Source organism: Gymnogyps californianus, chromosome Z, assembly GCF_018139145.2.
Source record: "Gymnogyps californianus isolate 813 chromosome Z, ASM1813914v2, whole genome shotgun sequence".
Lineage (NCBI taxonomy): Eukaryota > Metazoa > Chordata > Aves > Accipitriformes > Cathartidae > Gymnogyps > Gymnogyps californianus.
The window spans coordinates 59589370-59609875 of NC_059500.1; the positions used below are offsets into that span (position 1 = coordinate 59589370).

The 20506-nt window shown below is 36.1% G+C and overlaps 1 protein-coding gene across 2 annotated transcripts in view; it reads left to right on the top strand.

Moving 5' to 3' along the window:
• Positions 1 to 20081, top strand: part of TENT2 (terminal nucleotidyltransferase 2) — a 46246-nt gene extending 26165 nt beyond the window's left edge. The window contains exons 12-15 of one of the 2 annotated variants that reach the window (XM_050913175.1): positions 6056 to 6192; positions 12456 to 12547; positions 16971 to 17050; positions 18920 to 20081. In XM_050913175.1, the coding sequence (XP_050769132.1) occupies positions 6056 to 6192; positions 12456 to 12547; positions 16971 to 17050; positions 18920 to 18994 (384 nt within the window). In that variant the 3' untranslated portion in view covers positions 18995 to 20081. The remainder of the gene's footprint in view (positions 1 to 6055; positions 6193 to 12455; positions 12548 to 16970; positions 17051 to 18919) is intronic. The other variant, XM_050913176.1, reaches the window with a different exon arrangement.
• The last annotated feature ends 425 nt before the right edge of the window (positions 20082 to 20506 follow it).

Consider the following 20506-nt stretch of genomic DNA (forward strand, 5'->3'; position numbering starts at 1 on the left):
ATACACTAAACGTAAGTGTGAAAAAGGTTATTTTCTGCTTTTGATAATTTCTTTAGTGGAAACGGTCTGTTATCTATGAGAAGATTTCAGACACAGTTGGAAACGAGTGCTAATGAGAGCTGCTGACCTAATTCTCTTTATGCTGGCCTGAAAACATCCCTGTGTGATCTGTAACTTTCTGATTCTTATTTCTTAATACATTTAGTAGTGTTTTTTCCTCCAGCTGTGGTGTTTCAGAATTCCGTACCTTTCCACAGCTGTGGAGTTGCCTGATTATTTCTGGGTGCAGAGAGTGAATGATACATGTTTACTAAGGGGACTTTTGAGACCTCACAAAACTGGGCTTACAGTCCAACAAGAAAACACCTTTTGGGGACATTGCTGTTAGGTCCAGATCATACTCTGTTGATTTCCAGAGAACTCTGTGAATCAGTATGCTTTGATCCTCTGCAGAATTAAGACTGTAATTAGTGAGACTTAATCCAAGGAAGATTACTTAGAAATAAGAACTACCCTCCTACATATTTGTCTGGGGACAAAAGAGCTATTGCTGACTAGTTCTATGCTATAACTTATTTACAGAAATTCCTCAATTTCTTCCTCCTTACCTTTCCTCTCAAATGTCACTTTTTAAATTTTTCTTTATTCATAGTTGCCATAGTTCAGTGTCACTGTCTATGTATGGTTTTTTACTGTTGCTGATAATTGTGCTGAGGTAGTATCAGAAAGCCATTCTTTCTTTTGCATATATTTCCTATAATGCTGAAATGGGAATATTTGATGACACTGTACATCAGGGAGAAAATACTGTGGTGTCAGCCATTTGGGGTGATTAGGATAATCGAGATGCAGAAGAAAGCTTTGAGCTATAGTACGCTGCAGTTTTATTTCTATTTTGTAAACCTGCTTAGGCATACCTGTGCTAAATGTTTATGGTCTTTATTTTTTCCTCTGATTTTTTTACTGTACTATATACCTTCTAATTTCTTCATTGTTAGTGCTCAAAAGCATTTGAAGCTGTTTCTCATTTCTTGTACACTTAGCTTTATCTGATGGGTTTTTTGAATTGCTAAATTTGCTAATTATGTTTGCTTAAAGCTCATATGCGGTAGTATTTTAAGTTTTGTGTAGCACGTAATTTAAAGAAAACAGCTGTACGAATTGGTAACTTTTGACTCCTTTGTAATAATAATGCAAACATTTATATTTGTAGTCTTTGAACTGTGTAAAGGCCTTCAGAGCACTATACAGATATTAGTAACTTAAATGATTAAAGCAAAAGTATACAATACCGTAAGCTGAAAAATGTAATGAATTTGTACTAAATGCAAGGTTTCATCTTGTGTCATGTGAAAGTGGTAAATCACTTGCAGGTTCTGTAAGAATAGCATTTTTTTTACCGTGTTTCAATGTAGATATTTTTGTTGTTGTTTTTGTTAGTTATCTTGCATTTGGAGGATGGACTAAATATTCTAGGATTGCTAATAAAATAAAAATAATATTTTATACATGCTTACTATAAAACCAAATCAAAACTATGGATTAGGATAAAAAAAATTATGCTAGAAATTTGCAAATATTTTTGGTCTACTGTCTCCTTTAGGAATATAATTAAGTGTTTAAAAATTGTGAAAGTTACATTTTCTGAATACTTATATTGCAAAGAAATTTAAAATGAAAATGAGAAATACACCAAAACAGTTCTGGTCTTGTAGCTTGTGGTAATAATTACAAAGCACGGGCAAATGTCAGTATCCAGAGAAACCATACGTTTTTCTTGTGGTTGTAGGTGGTCAAAGCTGTGTCTCCATCCTGATACTACACATAAATACTGCTGCTCCCCTTCTGAAACAAACCACCCTACCTACAATTTTTCTAAATCAAATCTGCAGCTCTTTCTGCAGCCTGAAAATAATTCTGCGCTTTGAAGGAAACTGCTTGTTTTAAATTGTAGGTGCTGTGTAAAAAAGACATGCTTACCGTGAGCGAGAAACAAAAAGCAGATTCTGTGACTCAGTATATCCCTACTGCAGATGTGAAGGGTGAAGTCCTGGAAAGCCACCGGATCTGCCCACCTGTGCATTCTGTTGCCATGGGGGAGTCTCCAGCTGGCAGCGAGCTGATGTGTTTTGCATCTGCTTAGTTTAGAGGGAGTGTTGGACCATATCAAATGTGGGGTTGGATTCTGGGGCTTCCTGCCCCACCAGCCAGATGGGGTAGATGAGAGTAGCCCACAAAATGTGTTGATCGGTTCAGAAGTCTATATAGAACTTGGATGCAAGTCAAGACTTTTACAGATGAGCTCTGGAGAACCTGTGGTAGCTTAGACGGTTATGGCTTCTGGTTGTTTTGCCTGTGTGTTTGCCAGAGGTGAACATTGCTGCAACTGGGAGTCAGAATGGAACGTGTGCCTGAGTCTCCAATGTTCCAGAGCAGCCTGGCATATTAGCTTAAATTCAGATGGAGGTGGGTCTCCACTAGTGCTCTGGATTGTGAACTTCGTGGACTCTAGCATGAGCATGTTTTTGTTTCTGCTGCCTCAGCTTCATGAGCAGTCATATCTTGCAAAGGGTGGGGCAGAAGATGGGATGGTGCCTACTGTAGCTCCTTCATGCATGGGAGTCAGTCCTTGGACAGATACAATTTGGTTCACTCTTTGAGTTGCACTTTTTATGAGTATAAACATGAGTTAAATGGATTTTCATTGGTTGTCTGTGGCAAAGCAGAAAAATAAGCCTAGGTATCCTGTGACTGGTCTGACCTCTTGTTCACTGGACACTGAGTGGTTGCTTTGTTAAGAAATGACCTTAAACAAATTACACTGTTGGTTATTGATATATTGAATATTGGTACATCTTGACAGAAGTTTTCATTAAATCTTCCCCATACCCAATTTTAAGTAATGATTAATTTGGTTTTACATGTAAAACTTTCTAATCTGGTAATAGCAATTTCTTCCATAACAAATTTTCTGTATTTCAGAAGGGTGAAACACTTCTTTTTCTTCTACATGGGGTTATGAGCAACTCGCAGTGTTTAAAAAAAAAAAAAAAAAAAAAAAAAGTTGACTAACAGTATTAGAAACATGTGACTAGCAGTTTACTTTAGTTAGTGTAAAAAAAAATCTTTTCTTCCAGAAAAGTAGTTTCAGTCATGCTTTTTATTTTGTAATACTTCATTGTCTTTTTAAGAGTCATTTTCATAGTGGTATAAACACTAAAGCAAGTGGAGATGGGAATTATTTATACGTGTGTCTCTTAAACTAGGTGGTTAGGTTTTTTAATGATGAGCTGCTATAGACCGTAACTTGCATTTTTACTAGAGCACTTGTATAGAATAATATGCCTTTATTTTTTGAAGGCAAATGCCTTTCTGAGTAAGGAAAACTTTGATTTGCCTGACCTTTGTGAGGCAAGTGTACTTAATATACATGGTAAAACTTGGACCTGCAGGTTTCATAAACTTGAACTTGCTTTTGAAAAAAAAAAAATTAAACATCATAAATTTAGATTGCACAATTGAGGAGTTTTAATGCTAATTACTAGATGAAGATTCAGAAAATTGCCTTCTAATGCAGGTTAGGAATTTTATATCTTCTGTCATGGGTGGGAATCTTTGTGGTCCATTTCCTGCTCCTCAAATGAGGAGTCTTTTGGTTTTATCACTGTTGCTTACATGACTTTTGGTCAGTTGCAAATTCAGTGAAGAAACAGACAAACTAAATAGCCTGAAAAATGCCTTCATCTGGACTATGCTTCTATTATAATCACCCTTTTCAAAATACAGATCTGTGATTTTAAAACTCTGCAGGATTTTGTAACTTCTTATTTCATTAACTGCTAATATCTTCCTGAAAAAATACCTTTGGATAAAGTTGTATTTGATATTCTTTTGCTCTTTTGTTTTTTTCTGGATGTAAGCATACACACAGGCACACATGTATTCTCCTTTTTTGCCATAAGTTTTATTACAACTCTATTTAATATATTGTCTTTTGCTATTAGTATAATTGTTGATTTATTTTTTCTTATTCAGATTATGTACAAACACTAATAAAAACTAATTACTTGTGATCGGTATATAAACCAAATAAAATGTACTTAAGGTCAAGATTGATAAGAAAAAAGCAACATCCTCTCAAAGTTTGTAATAGTGTTAAAGAAAATAGCTTGCTTATTATTCTGAAAAATAATATCCCAAAGTCTAACTTTTTAGCTGCTCAGGATGGCAGCCTGACTGTGGTGGCAGATTTTTCTTGCAGTTGAGAAGTTCTCAGGCATTTGAACATTCAAAGCATTAAAAAAAAAAAAAAATCTTGTTGTCCTTTTCAAAAATGTCTGCTGCCTCCAAACATTTACTTACTAGTCTTAGTAGACATCTGTTGTAGTAATTTCATTGCATTTCTGTTTTGTATTTTTTGGAGGTCAGCAGCCCTTGTTGTCGTTCCCTTTTTGCCCCCTGTGTCCGTTTCCTCGTGAGCTTTTATACTGCTAATACTAAATTCATTTGTTGTGACTCTTCTACAGCTTTCTGTGGGAATGGGCAAGGAGTGACTTTCACTCTAGTACCCGTCTGATTAACGTTAGGGTTAAAACTGTATATACTGTATAACATAGGAAGAGCTGTTCCCCTTTTAGATCTTTATAGGCTGCATATCTGCTTTTTATGTCTGTCTGTCTCCATGGTTTTGGTATGTTCTGTTGGATTGTAAGCTGTTAAATTCTGAGCTCTGCTAACTATAATAATATTTTATATGTGAAGTTGTATCATGGGAGAACAAGACTTGAATTTTTTCATACCTGGAAGAATGACCTTTTTTCCCAGAAGGTGTTGCACAAGGTTCCAGGAAGTTTTGCTAGAATTGGCAAAAGAGGACGGGAGTCCCAAACTTCCAGTCTTACTGGTTTGATCGCTAACCATATTTTTCTTAGAGGAAGCACTACCAGCCGTGAACATGGAAACAGTATTAAGTGTATAGTGCTTCCAGTGATATTCTAGTACTGTAAAGTTTGAGTCATGCCTGATCCTACTCTTTAAAATAACAAAGGAGTGAGAGGGGAGATACAGTAATGACTGAATAGGTCCCTGAATTTACATAGATGTATTTCTTTCTGTCAATGTAAAGCTTGCTCTTGTGTATCTTGGGTTCATTTTCCTTAAAATACACATCATTGCTGTAAAATGTAGTATCTGGGTATTACCAGGTTTTAAAAATTGTTTCTCTAGCAAGAGAAGATCTGTTCTCCTCCATGTACCCCAGTCTCTCAGAAGAATCTAAAGGATGCAATGGACACCCAAACAGTATAGGAGATCTAAAACCATGTTAATTTAGTCTTGTGTAGGTTCCTTTTTAAGCTAGCAATAGTGACTTTTGTTTGTAGCAAACCTGACTTTTTCTTCCCCCACCCCCGAAGAAGAGTATACTTCAGCTTAAACGCTGTGTTTTGTGTATTCAGGTTTTTTGTATAACTTTTTTTTTTTTTTTTATTCTTTCAGATAGGTTGGCTAGAGGAGGTGCTGCTGCAGTCCTTGAACTCATGATGTGAGAGGATGCAGGTTCATATTAGAGCCAGTGGGTTTCAGATGCAATTTTAACTCTGCTGTGGGAAAAATAAGTCAGGCCTTCCTTTTGGATTGTTTCTGTACCACAGTTATGGGAACTTGTCGATAAGTGCATTAGCTTCACCTACCCTATCTCAGTTCAACTGCAGCCAGCTCAGTGCAGGCTACCTTACTCAGCTTCTGCTCATGTGGTTTTACTAGCATGTAAACGGAAGTCCAGCTCAAAGACTCTCCCATGTTAAAATTCTTTAGCAAACAGAAGGCAAGGGATGGTCTCAGACACTCCTGTGCAAGATGTTTCTACCTGAGTTCAGGGGGAGTAACTAGTATCCAACAGAGAAGCACAAAATAAATAAGAGTCTTTTGCTTGTAAGTTGTCCTTGAACTTCTAATAAGCAAATGATAGGCAGCTTTTTTATTGTGAAAAATATATGCACCTAGATTAAGGCGCTGTGTGTGTGTATATATATACTCTCTGATTTTATTTTGACAGGAATCTTTTGATCCTACTATGCAGTTGCATCTTGTTCATCAAGCTCCACGTACCATTCCTCCTTACCATTCAAAAAATGGATCAAGCCTTGGAGATTTGCTAATAGGCTTCTTCAAATATTATGCCACAGAATTTGAGTAAGTAATAAGCTCATCTTAGTGTTTTAGAATATGCAAAACTTTGATTCCTTCTATTCAATATATCAACACTTTATAACCCTTGAAGAGAAGGAATAGCAGTAGTGCAGGAGTGGTAACTGACAGAGAGGAAATGGGTGAAAAGACTATAGGACAACAGGAATGCTGATAAAGAGTGTCTGACATCTTTTGCTTAGCCAAGCACCCTATACTGTAAAATAGCTGCCAGAAGTTAGAGAGCTTTGTCCTTTAAAAATAGCTGGGTTTTGTTATATTACACTATTCTAAAACTGCCCATCCATGTGTGAGAAAGATCTGTTCTTCTTAGTTGTAGTTTAAGGTATTGATTGTGATATGAATCATTTGGACCTTAATAGCTGCACTTGTCTTCTGTCACCCTGAGTCAGTGGAGGTAACTGACCAGATGGATCCTTACTTTGACTATAATATACATCAATATAGGCCACACCTAGTTAAGAATTCTCCCATATATAGTGGGTTCGCTAGCCTTGTTGGTTTGCTGAATCTGAGTTTAATTTTGGCATCTGGACTTTCTTGTAGAAGAGAAGCTAAAGTTGTGAGGGTATCTGAGAAAACTGTAGATTATGAACATTTTACCAAATTGTCACTCGAGAATTTCTTAGAAAAAGTGCTTGTCCGTATAAAATATCAAATTGTTGTATTTCAATAAGCTTAAAGATCTTCAAAAGAACTTGTTTCTGAGGCAGTTGGTTCATACATGTTGCTGTCCTGTGTATATGCATCATATCCATTTCCTGGAAGGAGAACAAAATGTATAACTGCTGGATAGTCATCATGATTTTTGAAGTATTCATGTTTTACTTCAATGTAAGAAGTGAACAATCATGAAATCCTTAGAAGAAACCATCGCTAGGGTGTGCACCACATGTGGAATATATAAGCTAAATCCATACGGCCTGTGGCAGTTCATGAACTAATTGCTCTTTGTGCATGCTTGAGCCTGATTCTGAGAGATTTTCACATACAGGATTTTCCTTCAACGGTCTCTGCAGATAAGGGAATGGTCTTTTGTCCTAAAAGTTTCTCCTGAGTGGTTGTCTTTTCAGCTGGCAAGGTGCTATTTGCTAAACAGGTAAATTAGAAGACACTGCTGGAGGATATCTTCAAGCTCATAATTTATGTGGGATACTAGATGCATCCTTTACTACTTGTTTGTATAACGAGCTGTTAATCTTCTCATATATGAAAGTAAATATCTTTTCCGCTAAGGAAGAAGTTTCTGGTTTGCCTGTGCAAGCTAGCGGAGAAGATCTTGTCCGAATGCAGAAAAAATACCTAATTTCACTTTTCTGGTTTGGGTGCTTGTGAACATAGTCAAGAGCAGATTTCTGCATAAGTCAGTAGCTGGTTCAGGAAAACTTTTTTTTGTCTGCTGTTAGACTTGCAGGATATACTAAGAAGTATGAAGACTAAAAATGCTGCAATATCAGTACTTGAACTGATGGTAATCCCTGAATATTATTTTTCATGATGGTCATAAATGAGGAAAAAATGTTACCTAGATTTAATCACAGAGGCATGGGGGAGCTTCTGGTTAAAACAAAGCTTGAAAAAGTGGACAATGAAGATAGGATAGTTGCTGACATCAAGGGAAGAAAAGATTTTTGAAAAACAACCAACCAACCAAAAAAAGAATATCTGGCTTGTTTTTCCAGGGTTAAGTACCTGTTAAGTATTTAAACATTTGATTGGTGATACTCTGTTTAAAACAAAACAAAAACCTGTAAAAAATAGCCGTTAGAATTCCTGTGTTGAAAATGTTACATAGCTGAGAAGTCATATTAGGAAATGATGTGCCTCACGCAGCAACCTATATTATTTTTAACTCTTTCTGCTACGGAAATAAAACTTAGTCAGGTGTACTGTTTACTTGACCATCTGCGTATCCCTGACAACTATAAATCCTGTTTGAAAGGACCATGGTGTGTATCTTGAAGATACTAAAATTCCGTATAGTTTCATAAAACCTGGTAATTAGCTGGAGAAGAGAAACCCAAATTAATGCCCATGCGGGGAAAAAGGCGGGCAGAACATGGTGTTTAAACATTTGTGTGTGCATGATAGCCAGCCAATGAGAACAAGTACAGTGTCACACTACCCACAGTATCTGTTATCTTTGCTTTGAGGTTGCTGATGGAAACAATGTTATAGGTGGGAATGAGGATAAGAGTTAAATACATGTGACACAGGGCTCTGTTAGTTCTGCCTTTCATGGAAGAACTAGTATTTCACTCCTGAATGTGTTGAATATTTTCATTGCTGTAATAAGTATTTTTTTCAGCGTTTGCTTTCCCTGTAAAACATGTACTAGTGTTTTTATGCCCAGAAATTTTGAAATTATATTTCAGATACTGTGACTATTAAGTTGGGTCACATTTAAATGACCTGTACTGTGCCAGTGAACTTTCACTATTAAACTGTAATGTGTTTGATGAAAAGATTACTAAAGAGAACACTACTTCAATTTTCATAAAAGTGACTTTCGTAGATTCCTATCTATGGAGTAGGACAGAACACTACCAGGTTTGATACACAGGATCTGTTTTCCTGAAAGAACAGCATGCAGTCAAGAATGATCAGATCATGTGTGAAGATCATAATTTTGGACAGAATGAGTCATTGACGCCACCTGCCTGGAATGCTTAACGGATCAACTGTTTTACATGTATTGGTCAGGAAAATGAAGGGAAGATGGAGATACATTGTTTTAAACTTCCCCCTCAGTCCAGCAAAGGCCACTAGATATTTCAGTTAAAATTTGTGTTTTATTTTACTTGATGTAGTGAATAATATTTAAGGGCAGGATGGGCCCAAAGAGTGGGGCACAAAGGAAGCCTTGCATGCTGTGCAGCCGTGAATAAGTTCATCTCTTTGTGCTGTGTTTTTTTCCCGTATGCTTTTAATCTGCTTTATCTATTTAGACTATAAGCTATTTCAGAAAATTGCTGATTACCGTGTATTTACACAGTGCCAATTCCACAGTCCTACTCTGGGATTTTCGGTGTGTCCATAAGAAGTAATTTTTATCCTCCTTCATAAGTTACCAGAAATGTGATTTGGAAATTGCTGCATATATTGGACTTACACACTACATATGGCAAAGCTTCATTTGCCGACATGGTTATATAATTAGCTTGACATAAGAGTTCAAGTCTGCATAATGTTTCTCATGATACAGCTGGCTAAAACTATGCTTATAACGCCATTTTAACTTTAAGTATTTCAAACTATCAAAGGTCCGCTGATCACGCAGTGAACGTGACCAAGTAAAAAATGTATGGAGGTGTTCTTAAAAGAAAGTATTTGGAAACTGGTCCATGTTTACCAGGCCCTCTGAAGAGAGTGTCTGATTTCATTTCTGCAGCTGTGAGTGAAGGCAGCAGGTTTTCACTTGGCTGTCTCTTTACAAAGTGAGACCTTGAAGCAAGGCCTTGCTCCCCTGAAGTTACTGCTAGGGAACCTAGAGATTGTCCTTTGGGACTGTACTTCTCTTAAATTTATTGTTTCAGGTTACGTGGCAGTTGTTTGAGTTCATTCACTGATTAAGTTTTATTTGGTGGACATGATAAAAGATTGGTTACATTATTGTGACAAAAATACAGTTGCTCACGGCTCTCTTCAAGGTAGAATTGGTCAGGTAATAAAGGGATCAGTTTTTAATAGTATGTTGAATTAAATATGCTTGCAATTTGTACGCATCTTAGTGTGTTTATGCAAGTGGCTTTGGCTTACAGGAACGCTCTGGAAAAGATAAACTTTTTAATGTATTTGTAGTGTATTCTTACAGACTTACACCTGGAAATGCTTGGTCTTTTTCTTTCAAATTCTTGCCTTCTCCATGAGGAGCACATACCTAATGTGGGCAGTGACACCAGAAATAACTGATAATTGAAATAGCTTTTTAAATGGTTATTGTTAATTTATGGATTGAAAGCATGTATGCGGAGAATATTTGCTTTGTGTTGGCAATAACGGAAGTTACTGTGTGCAAGCCAAAGTGGTTAAAATTTGATACACAAAATAATTTGCTATTAGTGATTCATTTCTAATTCAGGCTGATTTTGGTACCAAGGCAGGGTTAGTGAAGGTTTAATGAGACTATTAGAGACTATTAGATAAAGTAGTTTTTTTCAACTTTAAATAAAAAGCTGTTTAAATAGCTAGAAATGTCACTTTTTCGTTGCTTTTTGCTAAACCAGTGTATTATAAATGCTGCTGCTTTTTTTTTTTTTTTTTTTTTTTTCCTGAGGAATCAAGCCAAGTATAACCTAGAGAAAAAGAAGTCAAGAGAAGAATTAAATGTTTGAAGTGAAACAATACTGCCTGGTTTAACCACAGATCAGATACTTTGTTGTGTGACTTCCCACCCCCCCCCACCCCCACCCCCCCCGGCCTGGATCTCTCTGATTTTTAAATAAGCTTTTAGAAAAAGCAGAAGAGTTGAACTGTGAGCTTCTGCTCATGACTAATGTTCTGGAGCTGCAGTTTAAGCTTCTTTGATGCTCTAGTCACATACTTTTTCTCTTTTGCCTCTCTTTGTGTTTGGTTTTTTTGAGCAATTCATCTGAATTTCTTGTTAAGCTTGTGTTGATGGTAATTTATTAAAAAGACATGATAGGAGAGTATTTGGTGCTTCACAATATTTAATTCTTGCAAAAGTAGTCTACAATGGGAATTAAGGAGAGGGAGAGTGATGGATTAGAATGAAAGCTTTAGTTTGCATTGAATGCTAGAAATGATCATCACCTGTACTAATTTTCTAAAGAATATATCAAGAGAAATCTAAATATGCACAGCAGTGGGTGAATAAGTAATCTGAGGTATCCTAAACTATGCTTCATATGCTGTGTCCTGCACCTTTTTGAAATAGGCCCTATTCATATTCTTAAATAAAAGAATAATGTGCATGTTCTATGAAGTACAGTTATTCAAACAGCTGACTTTCGTAAGTGGTTTTAATCATAAGTTGTATCCAAGATAATTTGTAGAATTACAGGCACGGATTTTTAGCAGGAGTAAACTGTCTTATCACCACTGACTTCATGATGGAGTTATGACAGCTGATCTGTGGCCTAGGAAGGACAGAGTTCTTCCAAATTTAACTGATGAATTATAGACTGTATTTTGATTTTACAGTTGATATTTACAGATTTACTGCAGGTGGTTGATGCACCCAGCCAAGCTCCTCTCTCTTTGCATTATGTCAAAAGATGGATTCAGTCAGGAGATCACATCAGGTGTACGTAACACCAGTACAGCTAGCAGCATGCTACCCAGCTGTTTCTAAGTCCCATTTAGTCGGGGTGTACGGTGACACGTTGTTGGTGATCCAGGCGTTTCGCTGATATGGTAGTTCCCTGGTTTAGTTAAGAGCAGCTGAAAACTGGCTGGGTGGATAAGAACATAAAACTGCAAGTGGTTCCTTTGGCTTCCATTGTGTTTGGCATATTGTTGTGCCAAGCATGATAAAGATCATAAAGATGCTTGGCACATCGTAAAGATTGCCCTGTAAACTGCCTGCTGTTCCTGTTTCAGTGTGATCATTTCCTATGGTTTTGTTATTGTGAAATTGTGTGCAGAAAGCGATATAATATCTTCAAACATGTATTTGAGTTGTTGCTCTGTTGTTGCACTTGTAGGAGATCTAAAATTCAGCATATATATACACAAAGTGTTAGTGCTTTCTAATAATAGGTTCCTTGCACCAGAAATGCTGGTCTGTAAGCAAGCTATCTTTATATATCTTTATACTGGTGAATATTTTTTTAATGGAATGCAGTATGTGACTTCATCTGCACTTAAACTCCTTATGTTCCTTTTCTCCCCACAGAAAATTCTGAAAGATACGTTTGAGGCTATAATTTCTTTTGAACTTAGAAATAAATATAGGTGTCCATATTCAAGTTGACATTATTTTTTGAAAAAATTATTCTGTCATGAATCTATGTTACTCATAGATACCTGTGATGTTCTGTTTTGCAGATGTTTTCGTAAATAAACTTCTGTTTGTGGAAAATTTTTCTTGTTTCCTACCCATCATTCGTTACTCTTATGTAGTGAATTATGAAGATTATACTGTTACACTAAATTACTCATTATTATCAAGTACTGTGTTATCCAGGCTTATGACATAGCAATTTGACAATTTTTTAATGTAAACTGATACTATTAATTTAGAACCAAGAGTTAAAAGTTCTGCAAATTGTTTTCCTTTTCCCTAGTTGGAGCCATCAAATGATTTCAGTTCGTGAGGCCAAAGCTATGCCAAGACCTGATGGTATTGAATGGAGAAACAAATTTATTTGTGTAGAAGGTAAAATGTAAAGCTGCATTATTTTTAACTGTTAAGACACTAAATACGTAAATCTGTCAATTAGACTTGCCTTGGTTGTGTTTTAATAATGCATATGTGTAATATATTTATGTAGAAAATCAAGTTTAACCAACATAAATAGTTTTGGAAACAGTCCCATCAAAAACATTTGAGAAGGAAGCTTTAAGTTCTATAGTGTTTAAAAATAGTTCTCCTGACCTTTTCTTCAAGAACACTCATTGCCCTGTTACTGTTGGAACAGGGATTAGGACTTTGACAAGGAATAGCCTTTATGACAGTAGTGTGTGTTTTCCTGCTCTGCAAAAATACTTGTCAGTTTTGCCAAGATTGAGCTTCTGAAAAAACCCAGAAGGCACATATTCTAGATTACTCTCTAAGAATATTCTTTGTTCTAGAAATCCTGTGGCATCCCAAGTCCTAGCAGTGACTAGATTATGTGTATGTTGATCCCCTTGTGGCTACTACTTTTGTCTGGCTTGTGAATGTACAGTTTCTGCAGAGACTGTATGATGCCCTCCAGAACTGGAGCATAAATCCAGGCTACCTTTTGGAGTTGCAGGTCTGAGCCTTCTTAGTGCGGGCTGAGCTGGGCAGTAGCCCTATACAGGGAACCTGCTTCATGTGATGCCTTCAACTGCCATGGGGAATCTACATGGAGAAGATGAACAGTTAGCATGCGTAGGATATGAAGCTTGGACCAGGGAAAGAGAAGATAATAGACCAAGAGAAGGATTGAGATGGTAGGAGAATGAAAAGAGAAGCAGGGAAGGGACTGAGAGGTGCCGTGTAACTGGAAACAGTTAACACAAAGAGATGAAAAAGGGGAGTGAGAATCAGAATGCAGTAGGTGAAGGGGAACTGGTTGGACAAGGGACCATGGATAAGGAACCAGGGTGGAATGGGAGCAGAATTAGAAGTAGGTGGTTTAGGACACTGGGGTGAAGAGGGAAGGTTTGAAATGGGAGAGGTGGCCTGGGCCCTAGCTGTAAATAAATGGAGGCTAGTAGTATCAGGATATCAAGGGTTGAAGTTTTAGGATAAAAGAGGAAAAAAACTTGGACAGGAGCCAAATGGCATGGAAAGAGTTGTCAGAGACTGGGAGAATTTTGCTGGGGGAGGGGGGGATAAGGCAGAAGTCCTGTGGCTGGACACACATTCCTCAAGATTGCTGGGGGTGGGAGTCCACCCATGCATGCATGCACGTAACTTTCTGCATTTGTGCTGCTCTGTGCAGAGAATAATTACATACTGGTGAAGTTAGTTATTCTGTGGCCCAGAGCTCACCAACTTGGCCGTAATCATATGGATGGCAGCATGAAGCCACATGATGGGATTCCTGTTCTTTATTTGACCTTTGGGGGAAAAAATCAACTACCAGTCATAGGGAAAAAAATCCACTGAAAGACAACTGCACGCTTGACTCTAGTCTGAAAGTTGAGAAATGTGGGAATTCGGGATAGCATAGTGCAGACATTGCCAAGGCTCTGGTCTGAATGTGGGAGGTGGGAATGCTGGGCAGCTGTGTCTGCTGCTGTCACATGATGCTGATCCGCTGTGTTGTGGCGGGGCTATGTGTTTCAAGCTCTCAATTTTTTTGACATTACAAAGTGGTTGAATAATTAGCTTTTCTTTCTGTCAGGTTGGAAAATAGAATATCAGCATACAAAATAGGCACTTTAGAATTTGTATTAAATGGGCTCGATTACATACAACTTTTCCTTAAGAGTGCATTTTGCATTTGAACTATTAAAAAAGCAAAATTATCTATAGGTGGCACATCTTATTCCTTCCTGTTACAGTGTGCTTCAAGACTTTATTAAGAGTGGGTTTTAGCCTCATATACCAAGTTTTTACTTCTAAATTGGAAGGGAAAAATTAAATTTCCTATTTCAACTCAAAGTAGGTTTCATGTTTATAACAGCTGTTAAGCTGAACTAGTTTAACAAAGTATGTAGATAAACTTCTGTGTACTTTGAGAAGAAGCTTTTAAAAGCTAGCTAAACATGTCAACACCTTCTGGTTTCCAAGTCTTTGTCAGATTTTCCAGTTAGTGGACTAAAATTTCAGTAATTGCTATTATTGCATATATTTTTTAATATTTTAAATATATTTGTTGATAGATTACACAAGTCTATGCCTGCAAGTTGTCATAATTCTGCACATAGCACTGTATTTGGGCTCGCTCAAAGAAAAAATTGTGTTCTGTTTTAATTTTTATTGGCCTTAAGACTGATTCTCACTTGTATTTCTGCTGTTGGAGAAACAAATATAGTAGAGATGCTCTTTTCAGATAGTTTAAAATCTGGCAGGCTATTACCATTATGGGAATACAGAGAACACTGCTTTTAGCTAATGTTTGTGAACATTCCTTGTCAGAAGCTCTAAATTGCTAGTGACTATTCTGGTTTCAGTTTAAATCTTGTCTATATCAAATAATTTCATACACTGTCCTGTTGAAAAAGACACTGTTTGGAAAAGCTAGAAACATGGCAATTTTGTGAGACAATTAAATTGATATTCATTTAGGGAAACTGGATCAGAAGCTGTCTAAGCTGCACCTGATTCATGCTTGTACTTTTAAAAAATCTGTTAGATCCACACGTTAAAAATAATTCTAAAAATAATTCCTCAGGGCTTGGTTTGCAGCAGTTCTGAAGTTCTAGGATTTCTTGTATTTTCATTTGGAAAGATGATCCCCTTTAGCCTTTCCCTCAAGCATCCGTGTTGAAGTTGTATTCCTTTTTTTCTTTTAATATTCTCATTTCTCTGTGTGAACAAAATAACTTATGATGGACTCTCACTGTCTTGATGGGTTGAAAATGTAGTGGTGTAAATAGTAGCTGATTGCAAAATTATTCTTGCTGCGCTCCAGGGAATGAGTTTGTCTTTTGACAGTCAGTAAATATGCAGGAAGAATAAAGGGAAGATGTGAGTCAGCTTTTGTGACTAGAGTACCTTTTTTCCCGCTGACAGTTTCAGAAGATTGTACAGCTTTGCTCTTGTTGCTTTAAAAATATGTATCTCTTGATTCAACATAAAGTACGTAAAGGTCCTAGCATTAAAGAAACGGTTAACATCATGTTTAAGACACACAAAAGAAATGCTGTACTGCTTCACATGGTAAGGGACATAGAATTCTTAGTGGCAGTAGGTCACTGTGTCAAATTATGTGACTGACTTTAGAGGACTATGTGCCTTTTTTATTTGATTGACTGTTTTTTGTTCCAGTCTAAATGTATGATGCGCTCTAAAGTAAAATAAATCTGCCTGTAAACATCCACTGAAAACTTTATAGGTAGTTTGAAGAGAAACCTTTTAGAAACCTGCCAAATGCAACATTTATTGCATGAAACAATTTATTTGTGAATTTAAATAGCTTGCAGAAATAAAAACCCAATGCCATGGAGCGTGTTCCAAATTTGAAGTCCCAGTCTCCAAAATGGCATAAGCCCTTCTGATGTCTGTTTAATGTTTTGTTTTGCTATATGTCCCTATCTGAATAAAAGCAATTCATAACCCAACTAAACAAAAAAGCTACCTGCTGTAGCAAATACTTCTGTTGTACTGTGGCCCTTAAGGACTTTCATACATTCTGCCAGTGTGAAATATACCCTGTTTACTTAAGTAGTTCTCTAGTAAGGCAAAAAAGATTGTAAAATCTGTTTTGTAGCGCATTGTAATACATAGTCTCTGCATCATAATTTTTTAGTATCTGTTGCTTTAATGTTGGCAACCCTATCAGTAGCAAGGAGTACTTTTTTAATCCTTCAATTAAAAAAAAAAAATCCAAAGTATTAATTATATTAGCAAAAAAAAGGGGAAAACATCACATAAATTTGTAGTCTGTTAGAAGGTGGAAGCCCCAAATTGTTAACTTATGAATAGATACTGTAGAATAGGTATGAACTGATAAAATATATTTTTACAGCAGGTGATACATCTTACATAAAAAGTTATAGTACATATTTTAGTGTACTCCTTGTATTTCACTGAGAAGCTGTTGAATGAGATGAATCTAAAGTGAACAGTTCCAAGATGTTCATGTGTAGTAAGCTTCAAAACATCTTAATATGCAAAATCATATTCTGATGTGTCATCACGGACTATTAAGCAGTAACAAATAATTACTGATGCATAAATTCAGCACAATCATAGTGTGCTTCAACAGATACAATAACCTGACTTTATTATGGATTACATACCATTAGAGCATTCAGGGTTTGGGGCTTTTTTTGGATGAACGTTATGTAGAAATAAAGATTGAGAAGCAAAGTAGAATCAGCCACTCAAAACACTCTTGGGAAGCAATGGTATGTTGACCCTTCTGGGTTTTGTCTGATTGGTTGTTCAGTGAAGACAGCCTAGCTCTAGATTTCTTTAATGTTTGTGTTTGATCTTGCAGAGCCCTTTGATGGGACAAACACTGCTAGAGCTGTACATGAAAAACAGAAGTTTGATATTATCAAAGATGAATTTTTGAAGGTAAAAAGTACATCTCATTTAATTTTTCTGGTCATTTTGGTTTTCAAGATAGTTATGCAAATGCTAGTCATTGAATCTGCCTGTTTCTGATGTTTGTGTTATGAATATTTTTATGCTTTGTACTATATAATACAAATGTATTTTTAAAAATTTTGTGGAAAATTATTTAGTAAGAGTATTTATTAATGACTGCCATTAAGCATCAGGCTTAAGTTGAAATGGGTACTTGAAATAGTAAACCCTTTGTCTTAGATTTTTCTTGAGTGTTTAAAATTCTAGTGATGGTTAATAGCTTTAGAATTACAACTTTATCTTCATTCATTATTTCTTCCTACATGAATTTGACTGGTAATAAACAATGTTTTATACTTCTTACTATCCCTTTTTTAGAAATATTGCCACCAATGGTTTTCTGCTGGTTTTTGACAAATGAATTAAATTGGTACTCTTCTTTAGGGAGACCACACTCATAATTTTAGAACATGGGTAGTTCAAACTGGAGCTTTCACTGTTCCAGTCAGTGGAGGAGGCAAGGACTCTTTGAAGCAAGCAAAGATTTAGGCCTTGGTTAAACATCCTTTTTCTAAAAATCCTTGCTACCAACTCTCTTTTATGCTTGTCTCCTATCATAGGCATTGCATTTGGAATTGCAGCGCAAATTCTAGTTTTCTGAGATCTCTGACTATTCGTAATGTAGTGATGACTAGGGATTAGTGTGCAGAACTGGCTTCCAGCTTTAACCAGTTAGACTCCCCTGTTACGCTGTCATTGGAGGCTCCTGTTTACTCCAGTTAATCAAGTCCTTAAATATCTTGAGGGCTTCTGCAGCAAAAAGCAAATCAATGCCAGATACTTGTAATAGAACAAATGCTATAAGGTGTTGCCTTAGTCAGAAAAGGATGTTTTTTGCTTTGTAATTCTGTTCAGAAATGTCAGTTTCCTTCTATTTAACCATGTTAGCATACAAAATACTGAACTGTTCACATGCTTTTACATAAAATACTTGATTTTGAGAATCTGCTAAAGTAGTGGTTTACAAAGTAGTTTGGGCTCTCTCACTGTTCTGTGAAATCAGAGTGAACTTCTCTTTTCAGAGTTTTCAATTTAAAAATTGGTTTCAAACCTGTGTGGTTTTCTGAAAAATGTAAAAGCAGTTATTTGATCCTAGCTGTCTGGAAGCTATATACTAGAGTGTTATAGCCCTGAAAAAATTTCCTCTTTACTAGGAACCATAAGGAATGACAGTTGCTTAAAACGGCAAGTACTTTTTTTAAGTCTTGCACTTTTTTTAAGAAGCCTAAGGAATCTGTTTGTCTCATTGCCCTTGAGAGATTATTCTTCCTGTGGTTTTCATTACACATTGTGGTTTAAATGAATTCTGCGTAAAGACAGGAGGGTCAATGCAGTATTTGCAGGTTCATGGCCTAACAGATGTGACGGATGTGTCCTGGAATTCTCAGTAGAATACAGCAGAAAATTGAAATAACCTATTTTAAAGACACAGTTAAGTTCTGGAAATGTCAGAGTATAACATCGTGTATCAGGAACTTTGACGTGTGAATTTGAGACAATTATTTTGCAGTCAGAATATCAATGTAGTGCTTAAATAATGTTAACATCTCAGTCTCCACAAATACACTCTCTTCTTGAAAGGCTGTACCTTCCTCAATAGTTCGTTGCATTTTGTGTACCTTTTGGATTTTTTCTTCTCTTAAAAAAAACCCCAAAACCAAAACCTTTCTCTTTTCAAGAAGGGGAAAAAATCAACCTTTTTTTTGTGGATCTGTGAGGCTTGCTGCTTACAGTGGTATTTAAGTATTAATGGCAAAGATTATTTAGCCTTTTAAAACCTTGTACTTTTTTCCCCAGTCTTGGCAGGTATTACGAGACAAGAAAGACCTGAACTGTGTATTAGCTTTAAGAACAACCATACAGAAAAGATAACCAACTTCTTTCACTTTCTTCTTATTGGATCCTGCTGAAATAAAGAACAGTATCAAAATCAAGAGGTAGTTACCCCATGGTTTTTTATGACATGTTTTTCTCTGTAAACTTTTGTTAAGGAAATGTTTATAAGAAAGATTGCATATTTTGTTATCGATATTTGTTAATACAGCTGTTCATTCAAAGATACGTTTTCTGAAAATGCTTGCATTGTTGACTTCTAGAAGAAACTCAAACAGCAAACCACAAGAATAAATACATTTTAAGGAAAGTATGGGAATATACTGACTTGTTGTTTCCATAATTTGTGTAATCATTAATTCAGACACATTTAACCATGAAATGAGGACATTCAGAGCTAAACAATGTGCACGTCTGACTATATCCTTAAGGCATTGTGCACAGTACCCAATTCTTGATGAAGAGACAGCCCATGCTTTACATCTGCTCAATTGCAGTAAGCACTTTTGCTCAACTTGGCACTTTCCAGTTTTATTTCCCTTTGGAACATGGAACAACAAGCAACAATTTATGAAAATTAAGCTAGATTATGGTTAGTAGTGTTCTGGATATCAAAAACTGTAATCTGAACTGGAATTTTCAAGCAACAGTTCTACTACAAAGAAGTTGAAATAAAAAAGGATAAATCAACATACATAAATGCTTCATATTCACACAGAGTAGGCAAGATACTTTTTAGTGCTTCCTTTTACATATTTGATGTCTACTTTAAAAAAACAAAACAAAACACAACCACCCAAACAAACCAAAAACAAAACACCACACAACCCTACCACTGCTACAATAAGCTGGGCTTCTGTTTTGATTTTGTGTAAATATTTGTAAATTGGTCAGCTACTGTAAATTGAATTTAAATAAGTAATCTTGAAAATTTCAGCTTTTCCAAAAAAAGTTGTGAACCCTCTTTTAGACCTCCTGTAGCACAATTTGTGCCTCTCATATATTTGTTATTGAAGACCAATTCATTGTTAAAACTGTACTTACCATTGATGTCGAATTCATATTTTCATTTAAGTTCAGTATTTTGTATGGTGTCCAGTGGAATAAAGTTTACATATGGAAGATACAGCTTATTTTTCCAGTTTATGTTATTTTGTACTGCATATTTAAAATATTTCCTATAATTAAGCAGAAAGGGAAATGTCCTGTAAATGTAAGGCCCCTGTTGCAAATCATAAAGTTCTGTATGGCTATTCTGCGCTGCATTTGTGTACAGGTAAAAGTTTCATCTATTGCCATCTCTAATGAGATTGTGAAAACCCTTATAACTGTGTAAAATAACAAGCATTATCTCGTCTTGTGCAAACTTTTAAGTTTTAATTTATTTCAAGTTTTACAATTTAGAAGTTCTAGAAACTAAACTATTTGCCTGCTGTGAGGTTACTTACTACACACTTCATCATGATCTAGTCTATGTAAGATTTTGGCTTGCTTCTTAAAACAGCTTTGTTCTGCAATTTAAACAGTCTTTCAGTTTTAATCCGACTCGAG